The 15893-nt window shown below is 39.1% G+C and overlaps 1 protein-coding gene and 1 pseudogene across 3 annotated transcripts in view; both read right to left on the reverse strand.

Moving 5' to 3' along the window:
* Positions 1 to 12637, reverse strand: part of Sel1l2 (SEL1L2 adaptor subunit of SYVN1 ubiquitin ligase) — a 124885-nt gene extending 112248 nt beyond the window's left edge. For all 3 annotated transcript variants that reach the window (XM_034495413.1, XM_034495411.1, XM_076929847.1), the window contains exon 1: positions 12488 to 12637. Coding sequence is in view for 2 of the 3 variants with exons in the window: in XM_034495411.1 (XP_034351302.1) it covers positions 12488 to 12545 (58 nt within the window). In the remaining variant the exon portion in view is untranslated. The remainder of the gene's footprint in view (positions 1 to 12487) is intronic.
* Positions 12638 to 13520: 883 nt separating this feature from the next.
* On the reverse strand, positions 13521 to 14132 carry LOC117704608 (peptidyl-prolyl cis-trans isomerase A-like; annotated as a pseudogene).
* Between the last annotated feature and the right edge of the window lie 1761 nt (positions 14133 to 15893).

Genomic DNA, 15893 nt, shown 5'->3' on the forward strand with positions numbered 1-15893 from the left:
CAGCCCCCAACTGGTTTCAAAGCCAGTTTAGAACCCACTGAACCCTGTAACTTGTGTCCTTTCACTGTCGGGGAGCCACTCTTTAAGACTGAAAGAGCTGTGTGAATCAGCCGCAGAATGAGACCACAGGATTCAGAACTTTTCAATCAATCCTTGTTTTAGATCCCTTTGTAAATGGTTGGAGTGAGGCACCCAGTTTTGTCCTCTTCACTTACTTAAATGACTATAGCATCATGTGGTACCATTTGATATTGTTATAATATACTTTAGAGTAATTGAAAGTGTTATTTAAATAATAATGATGCAGTGTTAGTTAAAAGGACACACACACACATACACACACACACACACACAAACACACACACACACACACACACACACACACACACACACACACACTTACTGCCAAATTAACTAACATAGGAAATAACTAAGTGGAAAATCTTGAGTTTTTTGTGGTTTATATTTTAGCATATTTAACATACATATTCAAACTTAAATATGTGCTTTTAGAAATATAATGACTTTCATTCTACAAATGCTCGAGTTAATGTTTAACACACATTGAATATGGAGATGAATCAGTTTGTGCTTATGTATAGAGATACTTTGTCAATCACCTTGTTCTTAAAGATTTCTGATGTGTTATATAAATAAAATCTAGAATAAACAGTACAGTTTCAAGCTTATAGAGAGTTGTCTCTGTAGTGCTACTATTTATGAGCCAGTGTAGACAGACCCTTGTGATCTCTTCAGTCATGTTGCTGTTACAAACCAATATTGCAATGATAAATTACATTGTGTGTGTGCACGCGCTCATGTACACACTGCAGGCACTTGGAAAGGTCAGAGGACAACATGCAGGAGTCTGTTTTCTCCTCCCATTGAATGGGTTCCAGGGATTCAACTTAGTTGGCCAGGACTGGTGGCAAGAGCCTTTACCCTCTTGATATTGGGACATCTCTCCTAAGTGTGTGGACAGTTTAGTCAGTATCATTCATTACTGTCCACCTCTTACCCATTGAAGTGAAAAACCTCCTTTCCCATTCATGCATTTGTCTGCTTTTGAACTCTGCCCTATTTTCTTCGTTATTTGTATGTTCTTCTGCCAGTACTAATTACTGTATATGAAAAATTGCATGATTTGCTATTTATGAAAGAACATTTCTATGTACAGATATGTGTACACACGTGCATACATACATATGTACACTCATCCTTAGTGTTCCGCCTTTTCTGTGAATTCTAAGAATTTTATTTCCTAGGTGAATTTTAGGGAAAGTTTTTAAAACTAGTTATAAACCTGTTGATACTTTTAATACTAATCCATTGTACTTGTATACTAGTTTATAGAGCTCTGGCGTATTTGTATTGATGTTCTTTCAAGGCATATTAACTTATTCATAGCTTCTATTTAATTTCTTCAGAAAGATCATTTTCCTTCAGATAGGGTATTATATCTTCACTAGGATTATTCTAAATTATTTATAATATAGTTATTGTAAAAGGCATTTACGACGAGTTGTGTATATTATATTCTTAAAAATGTATTTATTTTGTGTGTATGAATGCTTTGTCTGCATGTATGTCTGTACATCACTTACATGCCTGGTTCCGAAGGAAATAAGAAGAGGTTGTCAGAATCCCTGGAACTGGAGTTCCTGGGGGTGATGTGGGTGCTGATGATGGAACCCAGGTCCTTAAAAAGAGCAACCAGTGCTCTAACCTCTGAGCCATCTCTTCAGCCCCAGACGGTTACATTTTTAAAAAGAAAATGAACTTTTATTTAGATTTCTCATGCTTTAAATGTTTCTTTGGTTACTATTGATTTGTTTACTTTCCTCCCAGACTCATGTTTTATTTTGCAGGAACACAGTTTCCAGCCATTATTTCCACTAGGGTTTATGGGAAATCAATTTTCTGCCTCCATTTAGGTTGGAAATTGTTTTATTTTGTCACTATACTTGTCTGATAGTCTGTCAAATTATAGATTCTAAATGCAAAGTAGCGTTCACTTCAGCGCTTAGAATATTTCTTCACTTTCTCTAATATTTATGTTACTTAATACATTTTAAGCCAACATGATACTTTTTGTCTCTAATAATACACACACACACACACACACACACACACACACACACACACACACTCCCCTCTTTTTCCCCCTTCACAGTCTTACTATGTAGACCAGGCAAATCTGCCTGTCTCCTGAGTACTGCCTCCCAAGTGAGTCACTGAGTGTAGCCTCTTTAGAGGCTTTTTAAGATTTCTTATTAACAAGAAGTACTAAAAAATTGACCATTATGTTCTAGCAGCGGGCTATTTTATTTTTCTCAGTCTTATTGTTGGCACTCAATGAAACATCATTTAAAACCCTGTCAGATCTCTGAAATTTTTATTTTATTCCCTTATTTTTCCTTTCAGTCCTATTTATTCCACCAGCAAATCCTATCACAGGACATTGTAGCTTTCGCCGAGCTTCTTAACTTTCCTCTCATTTTCCTGGCAGTTGGCACTATGAGCTGAAAGACTCTGAGTTCCTGCATTACTCTTCAGCTGTGTCCGTGTGAATATTTGATCTTGAATCTTTGACTTTTATTCTCACAAATTCCATTTCTGACCTATATCGTCTTTTTGTTCCATTGGAACCTTCTACTGCTCCATGGCTACAGATGTCTTTAAACACAGACTGTGTCGTTGTTTATGTTTCTATGGGTCTGTTTGGTTTTTTGCAATGATGAGTTATGGCCCTTGCCTTCGTTTTAGTTTTCACATGTGTGCTGTTTGTACTGTATCCTCTCAGTGTATGTGCCGGCCTGAGTGGGTAGTGTGTCTGTGCATGCCTGTGTCTGTGGAGCCTGGCACTTCTTTGCATGAAGTTGGTTTTGCTCAAATGTTTGGTAACTCATTTGATTTCCCTAATCTTGTCGAGCATGCTGTTTCTAACTACTTAGGCTTTCTAACTGTGACTCTGTGGGTACTGCAATATGAGTAGGTATTGTCTCAGTGTACCAGGCTCTATGCTCACCCTTATGCTCTTCCACCAGGAACCAAAGGAGTGCTTTAATCAGTTGTCTATCTGTGAGGGGATTGTTTCTAGGATCCCCTTTGCTTACTGAACTCTGAGAATGCTTAAGTCCCTTACATAAAATTGGGAAGTGTCAAGTATTTTGTATCATTTTGAGATTACTTATGATACCTAATGTAAATGATATGTAAATAGTTACAACATACTGTTTGGGGAATGCTTGACAAGAAAAAATCATTTATACATATTCGGTAAAGACCCCTCAACCCCATGAGTGACTGCTGGATTCACAGAAGCCTGTTATGGATATGGAAGCCTGGCAACACTAAGCCATTTTTATTATGTCCTGTAAACTGCCTGTGAGTGGTCACTACAGTGAGATTGTCTTTCCACAGTAAACACATGAATCAAGTCCTGCTAGGTGCTCTAGGCACTAGCAATATAAAATTTCCTTAGACCTGAGAGTTCTAGGATTCAGTGCCTAGGCTGGGCAGGGTAAACCCAGGCTGTTGGGCTCCAGAAAGGCTAGCTTGTGGTAATGGCTTCTCAGAAATGCATTATTTTTCCTTCCCTTCTTCTTCCTGCTCTAGATGTGTCAAGTCTGACAGCTCCCTGGTTTTGCGAAGGGGGACTTTACTATTGACTTTTTAAAGGTCTCCTGTTAGGCTTCTTCCCTTGGGTAGATCTTGAATATTAGATTCTATGCTCTTTTCCTTATTAGGGCATTCAAAGCAAAGTAGACACTCATCTGACTCAGACAAAAGGGCCCTTTGATGTTCGTAGGTAGCTCTAAGGTGGGGAGAGTATGTTCTGGGCTCGCTTTGTACTGTGTCATCATCTTCCCAAAGTCTTTTTCTTAATTTTTTTTTTACATTGTAGTGTGTTTAAATGCCTTTACAATGTGTTGCTGCATGCACTTTATCTACCTGATTATGAAATTCACAGGTAAAGATATTGGAGTTGGAAGTAACCATTCTGAGTGAGTTCACGCAGACCCAGAAAGACAAATGCCTTATGTCGTCTCTTATTTGAGGATGTTACCCTTGAATCTGCAGATGTATGTACTCCATCTGGAATATCCATAGAAGTCGGGAAATCAATACGGGGCCGGGGGCACAGTGGAGATAAAGTACAGTACATGTATAAAGAATTAGAGAGACTAATGTTACATAAAGAGTTTAGAGGGAATAGAGATGAGAAGGCAGAGTAGATCAGGCAATACAGGAAGAATAACTAACATTAAAGACATTTCTTAAAAAAAAAATCATATGGAGGCCCACTATTGTAGAAGCTTCCTAAAACATATATATGCACATATATAAAGATAGAAATATCCACATTTAAATAGAGTTACCCTATAATGAGGCAATAATTTCCTACTAGGTATCACAAAATAGTAAATGAAAAGTTCAGTTCCCAGAATGGGTTACCATCTTTGTAGTTGCTGGTCAGTAAGGTACAACAGACCCCTGAACACTGCAAGCTATTGCCTTGATTACCTCCCAGAATGGTGCAGTAATGTCTTATTGCTTAAGAGAGTATACACTTGAATTATAAACATGGGGAAATCAAGCTGGTACTTATGTGGAAGCTTCATACCTGTTGGCTAGCTATCACAGTGCCAGAAGGTGCTATACATGTGATTAGAAGAGAAAAAGAACCACTGATCTTACCCATCTGTGAACCCTGCCAACTGCAATAATGACAGGCCTGGCAAGACACATAATCATTGGCGCAGTAGGAATGAATGTCACAGGAGTAACTAACCACTTTTGATTGGCTATAAGGCCTACTACATAAGGTAAACCACAACCTTGATCCATCACTGGGGCCCAAGAACACGTGGCTGAATAGGTCATAGGCTCTAGAGATCAATCTACTACTATCACTTTGCTAAATGGACATAATATGAAACTGTGACTGCTAGTGATATCCATAAATTAATATATTTGTCAGCTCTCATTGAAAAGCATTTTTTCCTTTGTAGTAGATGGCAGTTAACACAGAGACCCACAACTGATTAAGGTCTCTTAATAAAAGACTGAAATGCTCAACCCTAAACAAGTCTTCTGTATCATACCCCACCTTCCAAGGCTCAGCTATGAGGAAAGAGGATGCAGAAAGATTAGAAGAGACACTGACAGGGTTAGATGACTACTAAGAAACTGTTTTCTGGACACAGGAGAGAAGTCAGAAGCAGTTGAGATAACATGCTTCAAATCCGAACATGTTCAGGTCATATCAGCATGGAGAATGGAGGTGGGCATGACATCTTGTCCATAGCTAAGGAGCCAATTGGCAGTTGATAGTGACTAGGAGAGAGTTAGTTTTCTTTAAAGGTGTGTCTCCTGGTGGGTGGACTCTCCAGTGAATATATGGACATTACAAACTGTATTTGATGGTTAAAAATAAGACACTAAAACCATGCAGATTTTATCACTATTGCTCAATAGTATAGCTTGAGGTCAAGAGTGATGATTCCCCTAGAAGTTCTTTTATTTTTAAGAATTTTTTTCAATAATTTAGGTTTTTTTGCTCTTCCAGATGCATTTGAGAATTGCTCTTTCTATGTCTTTGAAGAATTGTGTTGGAATTTTGATGGGGATTGCGTTGAATCTGTAGATTGCTTTTGGTAGGATGGCCATTTTTACTATGTTAATTCTGTCAGTCCATGAGCATGGGAGATCTCTTCGTTTTCTGAGATCTTTGATTTCTTTCTTGAGAGATTTGGGGCCCAGGGAGTGGAGAGGTCTGGTGGAGTGGCGTTGGGGTCAGGGACAGGCTCTTGGAGATGGAGAGAGTGGAACAGTCAGAGGGTGAGCAAGTAGGGGGATAAAATCTGGACTGTAAAAAAAAAGATTAAAGAATAAATTAAAAAACAAGACACCAAGTTTGGTGGCTAGGGAAGGGGAATGAATCTGGGAGGAGTTGGGGAAGGGTGATTATGAGCAAATACATTTTATGAAATTCTCAAGGAACTAACAAAAATAGAAAACGAACTTTTAAAAAATACTCGTTTTCTTTTCTTTCAAAGAGAGAAGCATGCTCTGACTTGACTTGCAAATGTTTGTAGTTTGCAGATCTTTCTTAATGTTAATGCTAATTGTTAGCTAGACTTTTATGTTGCCTGGACAATTTTGGACATAAAATAAATGATATCTGTGAAGTTTGTAAAAAAAAAAAAAAAAAAACTCTCAAATCAGCCAATCAAAACACTAACAATCTCTTTCAGTTTCCCTACCTCAAGCCTCTCAGCACTGTTACTCTGTGGTCTTGGTTCTCAGTCTGTGAGGAAGGGCTTAAAAAAGTGTTTAGTTTGTAGTTGTTGTTTTTTTTTTTCTAAAGAAGCTCTTGCTATGTAGATCATGCTGGCCCTAAACTTTCCAGCCTTTTGTCTGAGTCTGTCAAGTGCCCAGGTTATGACAGGTACCACATCCAGTTAAAAGAAGTTTCAAGAAAACAAATTCTAAATGCTACCATTGTGATTTATGTAGTCATCATATTGCCGATACAACTGGTGGGAAAGAAAATACCATTCTCCTGGCTGAGTGTTCTGTATGAAGGAAAATATAAGCACATTGTATTCTAATGTATTTGGGTGATTGAATTTTTCTATTTCTCATCTAGTTTCTAGGATGTAGAAACATCCTGAGGCTAGTCAACATGATAATGAGACAAACACCCAGAGCAGTCCTTTGGAGACTATAGATGCGTGGAAGCCAACAGGTGCCGCACGGTCAGAGCTTTCCATTGCCCAATAGAATTGGGGCTTGTAAATGCTACACTTCAAGGCTCTAAAATGCCTGTAGGTTTAGAAACATAAAAGTATAGATATGACTTACTCCTGCGGGTTTTGTGAATGCATTTTTACAAATATTAGAGTTACAATTTAGTTTTGTAAGAGCTTTGAGAACACACTTTATTTAATTAAAATTTTCAGTGTGTGTGAGTGTTTTGCCTGCATATATGTGTATACACTAATTATGTGCTGTGCCCTGGAACTGAGTTACAGATGGCTGTGAGCCGCCATGTGTGTGTTGGGAACTGAATTTGGAATCCTCTACAATAACATCAAATGTTCTTGATTGTCTGAGCCATCTCCCCAGAGCATGCTCTTCTCTCTCTCTCTCTCTCTCTCTCTCTCTCTCTCTCTCTCTCTCTCTTGGTTTTTCAAGACAGGGTTTTTCTGTGTAGCCTTGGCTGTCCTGGAACTCACTCTGTAGACCAGGCTGGCCTCGAACTCAGAAATCTGCCTGCCTCTGCCTCCCAAGTGCTGGGATTAAAGGCGTGCGCCACCACTGCCCAGCTCTCTGCCCTCTTTTAAGGCAGTGTGTCTTGATGTATTTTCTAGACTGGCATTGAACTTGACATACAGCTCAAGTTGGTCTCAAATTCCCAAGCCTCCTATTGGGATTACCTGTATATGCCACTATATGCTATCATGTTTAGCATAATCAACTAATTTTTTAACAAAGATGACAATTACACATAACGAGGAGAGGACGGTCTTTAAAAATTGGCATGGGGAAAACTGTATGTCAACATGTATAAGAATGAGAGGACTTACCTAAGAACAAACATTAAGTGAAAATGCTTTAAAGATGTACGTATAGACCATATAGAGTAGTCCAGAAACTGTAAAAGTATTAGCATAAGGCACAGAGGACAAGATTGATAGAATCGGGTATTGATTTCTTGGCTATGGCCCCAAGAGTATAGGAACAAAAGTGAAATAGGCAAAGGAGACAGAGTCGAAATAAAAACAGAGAGCACTGTGCACAGCAAAGAAAAGGACAGAGTGAAGGGACAATGGAGGGTGGGGGCGATGCTTGGGAATCATGGGCATGTTCCCACATGCAATTGTTAGGTGGTAATAGTGAAGAAGCAGGCAGATACTGCTAACTGGTACTGTTTAAGTTCAGCCCTCTGTGTGACGGGTGTGCATGCCCTTTCTAGATTGTGATTGCTACGCTTCTTGTTTGCTGAGCTCTGGCTACTTTGAAACCTGTGATGCTTGCCCTTTTCAATTAGGATAATGATATGTTGGCTAGATGAGCTGGTAACTTTTTATTTTTTTTCCTAATTATAGAAGTGAATGACAGTGAAGAGTTGCTATCTGAAAGAAACAGGATTTCTTAGGTCCTGGATGCCTCGTGCTGAATTACTGGTTTTGTTCACCGTGGTACCTCTTAGTACCTTAGTACCTTAAGTTGGAAGCAGGTTTGGTGGGGCAGACAGAAACAATTTCATTGACTTTCATTTTCTAAGCTATACACCTTAGCATGACTGCCTATTTTTCCATTACAATAAAAGTATTTTATTTTGAGGCTTTGTCAAGATGGAAAACTTTTAGTAATTGTTCTAGAATATTTCCTAGGTGAATGTAAAATCAAGGATATTCATATAGTAGCAACCCTATCTGTATGTTATCATCTTCACCTAGTACAACCAGAGTGTAATAGATATTAAGTGGGAAAATATGCACACAAAGGGAGCTTTCAAAGTGTTTTTGGTGCAGGGTGGGGTGGGAGGACGGAGTGGTTCAGTTTGCCTTGTGAAGCAGAGAAGCACCTGAAGAGGGATAACCAACCACCAAGGGGTGATTTTCTGTATGAACCCCAGGCTAAGCTCTAGCCTGAGAAGCAGCTGTCTTCTCCCCAGCTACCGGCGTCCCTGAGTTTCTGTGCACCCGTAGTCAATAATTGATCTACTGAAATCTCACAGCTGACCTGCGGAGTGCCACAGTTCAGGAAGACCGCTGTAATCATTGTCATCTCTACTTTGTTTCCTTTTCAACTGACTGACTGAAATCTTGGTTCTGTTCTGGCTTCTGCACTAAAAAGTGCTAGGAACTCTAACGGTTTCCCAGATACTAGCTTCAGTGGTCCCTTGTCAGCCACCGCCTTAGCCACCATTCTTGCTGATACGTGTCACTACTGGCCATTCACCCTCAACTTCTGGCTACTGTTCTTTCTTACCCTTGTCAACCACCCGGTCTTCTCAGTGTCCCCTTCTACTGCAATATCTTACATCTATTTTGTTTTCCATTTGGATCTATCTACAACCACTTACTGGCTCCACTGTCACTAAAGCTACACAGGGAGAATCCACTTGGCTCTGTACTGCCAAGGTCATTTTTCTAAAGAAACAATTCTCTGAGTAAACCGTTAAAATACTTCCCACTTGCTCACAAGATCCAGTTCATATTTTATAGCCCGTCACATCCTCTGTCTACTGCATCAGCCTCACACTGCTGGGCTCCTTTTTATGTCCTACACCACAGTAAATGGATGCACTTCATAGACCACGCTCTTTTATCTTCTGTGGCTTTATTCCCTAGCTCTGCCCTGAAATGTTCTTGCTCTCTCTCCTGATCATTCACTAACCTTTCAAGGTTAGGTTTATGCCATTTGGTTTATGAAGCTTCCCTGAGCACTCCATGCACCAACATAAAGGACCTTTCCTATGTTTGTACACTACAGTGCCATTTAAACACGTCAAAGACTGGAAGCACTTTGCCACTTGTTAATTTGCTTTTGTTTTTCCTTTAAGACTCTAAACTCTTCAAGAATAAGGTCTGTGTATTAGTTATTCCTGTATCCTCATTCCTCTGGCACATAACTTTTGTTAAACACCCTTTCTTCTCTTATTCAGTGGCTTTTAGACTATTCAGAAACTTGTGCAATTGTTACCACAGTAGACTTTTTATTTTTTTTATTATTTGAGGTACTAAGAATTGAATCTCTGGCTTAGTGCATGCTAGAAAAGTGCTTCACTTTGGAGTTACTTCTCACTGTGAATTCGTCATTTGAAGTGGTGCCTCACCATGTTGCCAAGGTTGGTGTCTAACTTGTGAATCTCCTGCCTCAGCCTCCTGCATAGTTGGGTTGCAAGCACATGCTTCTTATATTAATTTTAAAGTATTTTTATTAACTTCAGAAAAACCATGTTCCTTCCAAGTGGATGTTCCTAATTGCTCCATATTTCGGAACTCACGGTAACTCATAATGTACTTTCAGCCTCTGAGAAGCTGATTCTTTTAAGTCCACAAAGTTGTAAAATATACCTAGCTTCTTTTGCTTAGTGTAACGTTTTCAAGGCTTAGCCACATTGTGCTCTATTTTGCTGAGTAATATTTTGTTGTCTAGCTACAAGGTGCTTTGTTTATATATTCTTTGGTTGATGGACATTTGGGTTTGTCTTGCTTTTTTTTTCTCTCTCTCTCTGTAATGGCAGGAAAGTCAAGGCTGCAGGAGCCTGATGCAGCTGGTTACTCTGTGCCTACAATCTGAAACAGAAGGGGATGGACACACACTACTCAGCTCCTCTTCTCCATTTTTATATAGCCTAGAATCCCAATCAGGAAATGGCTTCCACCTCAATTACTGTAGTTGAGATAATCTCTCCAATACACATCTAACTCCTACGGGATTCTAAGTTCTGTAAAGTTACAATTAACACAAGTACAGCTCCACTCCTTGTCACCTCGGAGAGTTGCTTCTGAGGAGTGGCAAAGTCCTCTAGCTGGGTTCTCAGTCCAAGCCTTCTTCTCCTTTAGAATAAATTTGTGTCATTGCAAGTTGGAGCCTTTTCAGTGTGGGGTCATGCCCTCAAGACACCTTTCCTGTTATCAAAGTACAGTCTCTATCTGTTGCTTAATGACAGAAAGATTGGCCACTTCTGTTGTGCTTTATGTCTGGATCAGACATAAGTGTTTGAGCTGATGTGGCACAGTATAAAGTCTGGCAGAATTTTGATTGATGGCTCCTGGAGAACTGCTAATGATACATCTCATCAGGTGTGCGCCAAGGCAAACAGCTCCATTTCCTACGATAGCCCTTTTAAAGGGAGTAATGTAGTTTTTAATTATGGTTTCAGTTTTTATTCCCCTAATGACCTTAATGCAAAAATATCTTTTGTGTGTGTGTGAGTGGCCACCTGCACATCTTGTTTGTAAAACTCTCCAACAAATTCCTTCATCTATATAAAAAGTGAGTCATTTGGGTGCTATGTAAGATGGCTTTATATATTCTGAGTACTAAACTCTTTTATTTTTTTTAAAGATTTATTTATTTACACATTTTATGTATGTGAGTGCTCTATTTGCATGTATACCTATATGATAGAAGGAGAAATCAGACAGAAGAGGGCATTGAATCCCATTACAGATGCCTGTGAGCTACCATGTGGTTGCTGGGAATTGAACTTAGGACCCTTGGAAGGGCAGCCAATGCTCTTAACTGCTGAGCCATCTCCCTAACCCCTGAGTACTAAACTCTTACTGGGTGTGAATTGTCATTTTTTTTCTCCAGTTCTCCAATGTTCTCTTTTGAAAGAGAATCATTTTTAATTGACATCCAGTGGACTATTTTTCTTTTTTTGCTTACTTTTTTGGTGGAAAAGCTAAGCTTGTGATTACCTCATTTGGGGTCAGGATGATTTGCTTCGCTGTTTAGAGTTTTAAAGCTTCAGCTTCTGTTTATGTCTTTTTATCCAATGGGAATTACTTTCTGTATATAATATGAGGTAGGGTCCAAATTCCTTCTTATGTCCATAGCAAAAACTTTTAATGCAGGGGCAAAAGTAGGCATTCTTGTCTTTTTCTTGATTTTAGGGAAAAGATGTAACCTTCTCATTGTTTGTTGTATTAACTGTGTCATTGTTTGTTGTATTAGCTGTGGATGACTTTTCAGGATATTACATCTTCCATTAGGTTCACGGAAATTCATTTTAGTGGATTGAGTGTTTGTAATTGCAAATGAGTTGTATTCTGTCAGGTGCCTTTTCTGCATTAATTGGGATGGTTATATTGCTTTTTTATTTTATTCTAGTATGTGACGTATCACAATAATTACTTTTCAGTGAGTAAACTAACCTTAAATTTCTGGGTCAAATCTAAATGAATGTTCTTTGTATTGACTCTCATAACTAAATTTTATGCATATTTCATAAAACGACTGTGAGAAATGGACAAGGAAACAAAGCAAAACAACTTCCTTTTTCAGATAGTGACCTTGGGAGTAACAGCAAAGCTTCGGAAATAAAATTGTGATTGTATCAATATTTACAGGGATAAAAGCTTATAGGATTTTTCTACTCTTTGAATCCCATAGTTTCCCCTTAAAGTTGTTGATTTGACTTAACAATCTGGTCCAAATATTTTTACTTTACAAAGATTACTGTATAGCTTCCTTAAGATCTCATATTCTCTCTCTCTCTCTCTCTCTCTCTCTCTCTCTCTCTCTCTTGCTCTCTCTCCTGTCTCCCCTCCTCTCTCCTTTACACACACACGCACACGCACACATACTCCTCTCCAACCAGTATTGTCTTAAGTAAGTTCTTGTTTAAAATTATTGTTAATTGGGAAGTTAGTGAGGTTCCTTCTGATTTTCTAACTGGCTTAAACTCTTGGCACTGTTAGTGAGAAGAAAAGAGAATTATAAGGATAGATACACTTACTTTTAGTTGTGACCTCAATAATGATCAATATCTCTACTAACAAAGCCAAGGGATTCATCTCTTAAAAAGCTCCTTTTTACTTTAACACAGGCAGAATTAGGTGGCTGGCCCACAAGCTTCCTCTTCTCAGGTCTGTGGGATTCAAGACTCAGTTGCTAAGCAACCATTTCCTTACTCTTGGGCCAATGGGCTTCTTGGAAGTTCCTTTGAAGTTGGAAGGAAGCTGGCTGGGTGCTTGGAAAGAGCAGGCTAGGGAAGGGACCCGATTTTGTCTGCCATCCTTTTGGTTGGAGATAAAGGCTAAGCTTAAATAAGTAGAGGTGACTTCCTAATACAGAAGGAGATACCATAAGCCTAGTATGTATGTTTTTATACTAAGTTCAACTGTTCAGGGTCACTGGAGATTCTTCCTTTATGTTACTTACCTCTAGAGACATGTATTATCCCTTTTGTTTTATGTACTATATGAAGATGCTTGAGGCTGGATAACTTTATAGAAAAGAGGTTTATTTCAGTTCACAGTCCAGGATGTGCAAAAGTGTATAGGGGCCACATCTTGTTAGCAAATCCCAGATGTGGTATAGGCTATTACATGGCAACAAAGGCAGGGAGTCCAGTGTTCAAGAGCATTTCTCCTAGGCTCTTCCCCGTCTGGGTTACATTTATTTATTTAGTTTGTAGGAGGTGAGTATGGACATGCCATGTGCATATGTGGCAGTCAGAGAACAATTTTTGTGAGTCAGTTTTCTCCTTCCACCATGAGGGTACTGAGGGCATTTACCTCAGGTTGTTGGCCATGGTGGCCAGGACCATTACCTGCTGAGCCACCTTCCTGGCCTGCTCTTCTCCTTCTTATAAAGCCACCACATTCAACCATGGGACTCCACCCTATTGACTATATAAAATTCTTTTTTTAAAAAAATAGTTCTTTGCAATCCAGCTAGACTTGAATGAGGAAAATATGGAACCCAAAGAACTTCACTGAGAGCAGAGATTACAGGAAATTTTGAGCAGATGGGGTGGGAGTGCTCTCCTGAGCTACTGAAGGAATGGTTTGATGGGTAAAACGCCCACAAGTCAAAAGAAATTAGAGCTGTCCACAGTCGGAAATGGTGATCTTCTTGCTGGTCTTGCTATTCCTGGACCCAAAACACTCCATGGCTTCCACACTGTTCATGCCTTCTTTCACCTTCCCAAAAAACCACATGCTTGCTGTCGAGCCATTTAGTCTTGGAAGCGCAGATAAATGTAGGGAAGGATGGCCTTGTCGGGCATAGGTGGGAGAAGAGATCCTTGGTCCCATGAAGGCTGAACACCAATTGGGGACGTGTGAGGGGGGGCAGGTGGAGGCAACCCTCATAGAAGCAGGAGGAGGGGGATGGGATAAGGGGTTCCTGGGTGGAGGGGGGAATGGGGTAAGGGGATAAAATCTGAAATGTAAATATAAGGTAAATAAAATAAAATAAAAAAAAAAAAAACCAACTGGGAAACTATTTGTGTTTGGTCCGGCATTTGCCATGGACAAGGTGCCAGGACCTGTATGCTTCAGGATGAAGTTCTCATTCTCAAATTTCTCTTCGTAAATGGACCTGCCACCAGTGCCATTATGGCGTGTGAAGTCACCACCCTGGCACATGAATCATGGAATAATATATAATTCTAATCATCTCCAAAACATTATAGTAAGATCAAGTTATTAACCTCCAATGCCTCATAATGGGGGTTAGATCTTAGTACATGGAGACTTGCACAGGACGCATAGCCACAGCCACATCAGCAAGGAGTAATTAAGTACTTGAGCTGACCTGACAGCATCCCTGAAGATTAGGGCATCCCTAGGCTATGGCAGATAAGAAGACTATGGGCCAAATCTGTTTTGTTCCAAAACGAGTGTTCAAAGAAAAAAGAGTGAAAATATTAAGAATATCTAAAAAGTAGAACAGGTTGAGAAATTTTATCTAAAGTATATAGGACTTTTACATGGAGTGCAAGTAATTATTTCAGAAAGACTATTGTCATGGATTTTTAGATTACTCCCTTTGTTAGTTTCCCATTGCTATAGTAACAAATCATCATAAATTTAGAGGGTTAAAATGATATAAATTTATTCTCTTTCAGTTCCTGGGGACAAAAATCTGAAATAACAATTAGATAAAGCCAAGTGCCTCTTTTGGCACTAGGGAAGAATACACTTCTCTCCCTCTCTCTTTTGTTTGTTCTTTTTTGTTGTTATGCTGATAATTGAACTCAGGGTATTTGGAATGCCAGGCAAAGGCTCTCCTGCCAAGCCAGAACATAGCCCAGAATAAAACTGTTCATTTTATTTATATGTATGGGTATTTTTTGCATGCATTTATCTATATCACATATATGCCTTTGAACTTCAGAGGTCACTGGATCCCCAGTTCTGGAGATAGATGCGGCTGTTGATAACTAAACACAGGTTCTCTGCAATAGCACTAAGCATTCTTAACTACTGAGACATCTCCCAGCCCCCAGAATACATTCTTTAATCTTCAGTTTTCAGTTTGTAGTGGCTGCTAGTATTCAGCAACTTGTGACTACATTCCTTCAATCTCTGTTCAGTAATCACTTCTTCTTTGTACAGGCATGATGGAGATACATTATGAGAAACTTGGCATTGTGCAAATATTATAGAATGTACTTCATGACCATAAATAGTATGGGGCAATTACTCATGCTCACCTCCTGATGCAGTCCACAGACAGTGTAAACATAGGATGCATGCATCTGTTGCAAGCACCATATGGCATACTTTCAACAGAAAATGTCATGTTTATAAGTAGAGACAAACACTATAAAATGATCAAATCTATAGAAAGAAAGATAAAAGTTATAGAAAAGTCAATGTATTGACCAATAACAGTCACTTAGCAATATAGTCAGGTAATTTGTAATGTATACAATTATATGTACTGTCCTTTTATATAACAATAGGTTTACCCCAGCAACAATATAGACAGATGAGGGATGCATTGTGGTATGAGGTTACAATGGCTCTACTGTCACTAGACAATTAGAAGGCTATAGCTCCACTAAAATGTACGGCAATACCATCATCATATATGTGGTCCATTGCTAGTAAAAATGTTATTATTCACTGCCTGACTGTAGTTCAGTCTATCTCCCTTTTGTAATCACAAATGAAAAAAATGATAAACTATAAAAGTGCTTTTTATGAAAATGAAGGTGCACCGATGACACAGATAGAGAAATGGAGAGTAGAGGTCAAGTGGAAATCAAGGATGGGTTGAGAGATAATGATGTCAGTTGTATTTCTTTTTTTTTTTATTTGTAGATAGTCTCAGTAGCCCGGGTGTTATAAAACTTACAGTCTTTTGGTCTCAGTCTCCTGAGTGTAGGAATCACAGGCATATACACCCAA

This window comes from Arvicanthis niloticus, chromosome 2, assembly GCF_011762505.2.
Source record: "Arvicanthis niloticus isolate mArvNil1 chromosome 2, mArvNil1.pat.X, whole genome shotgun sequence".
In the NCBI taxonomy this organism is placed as follows: domain Eukaryota; kingdom Metazoa; phylum Chordata; class Mammalia; order Rodentia; family Muridae; genus Arvicanthis; species Arvicanthis niloticus.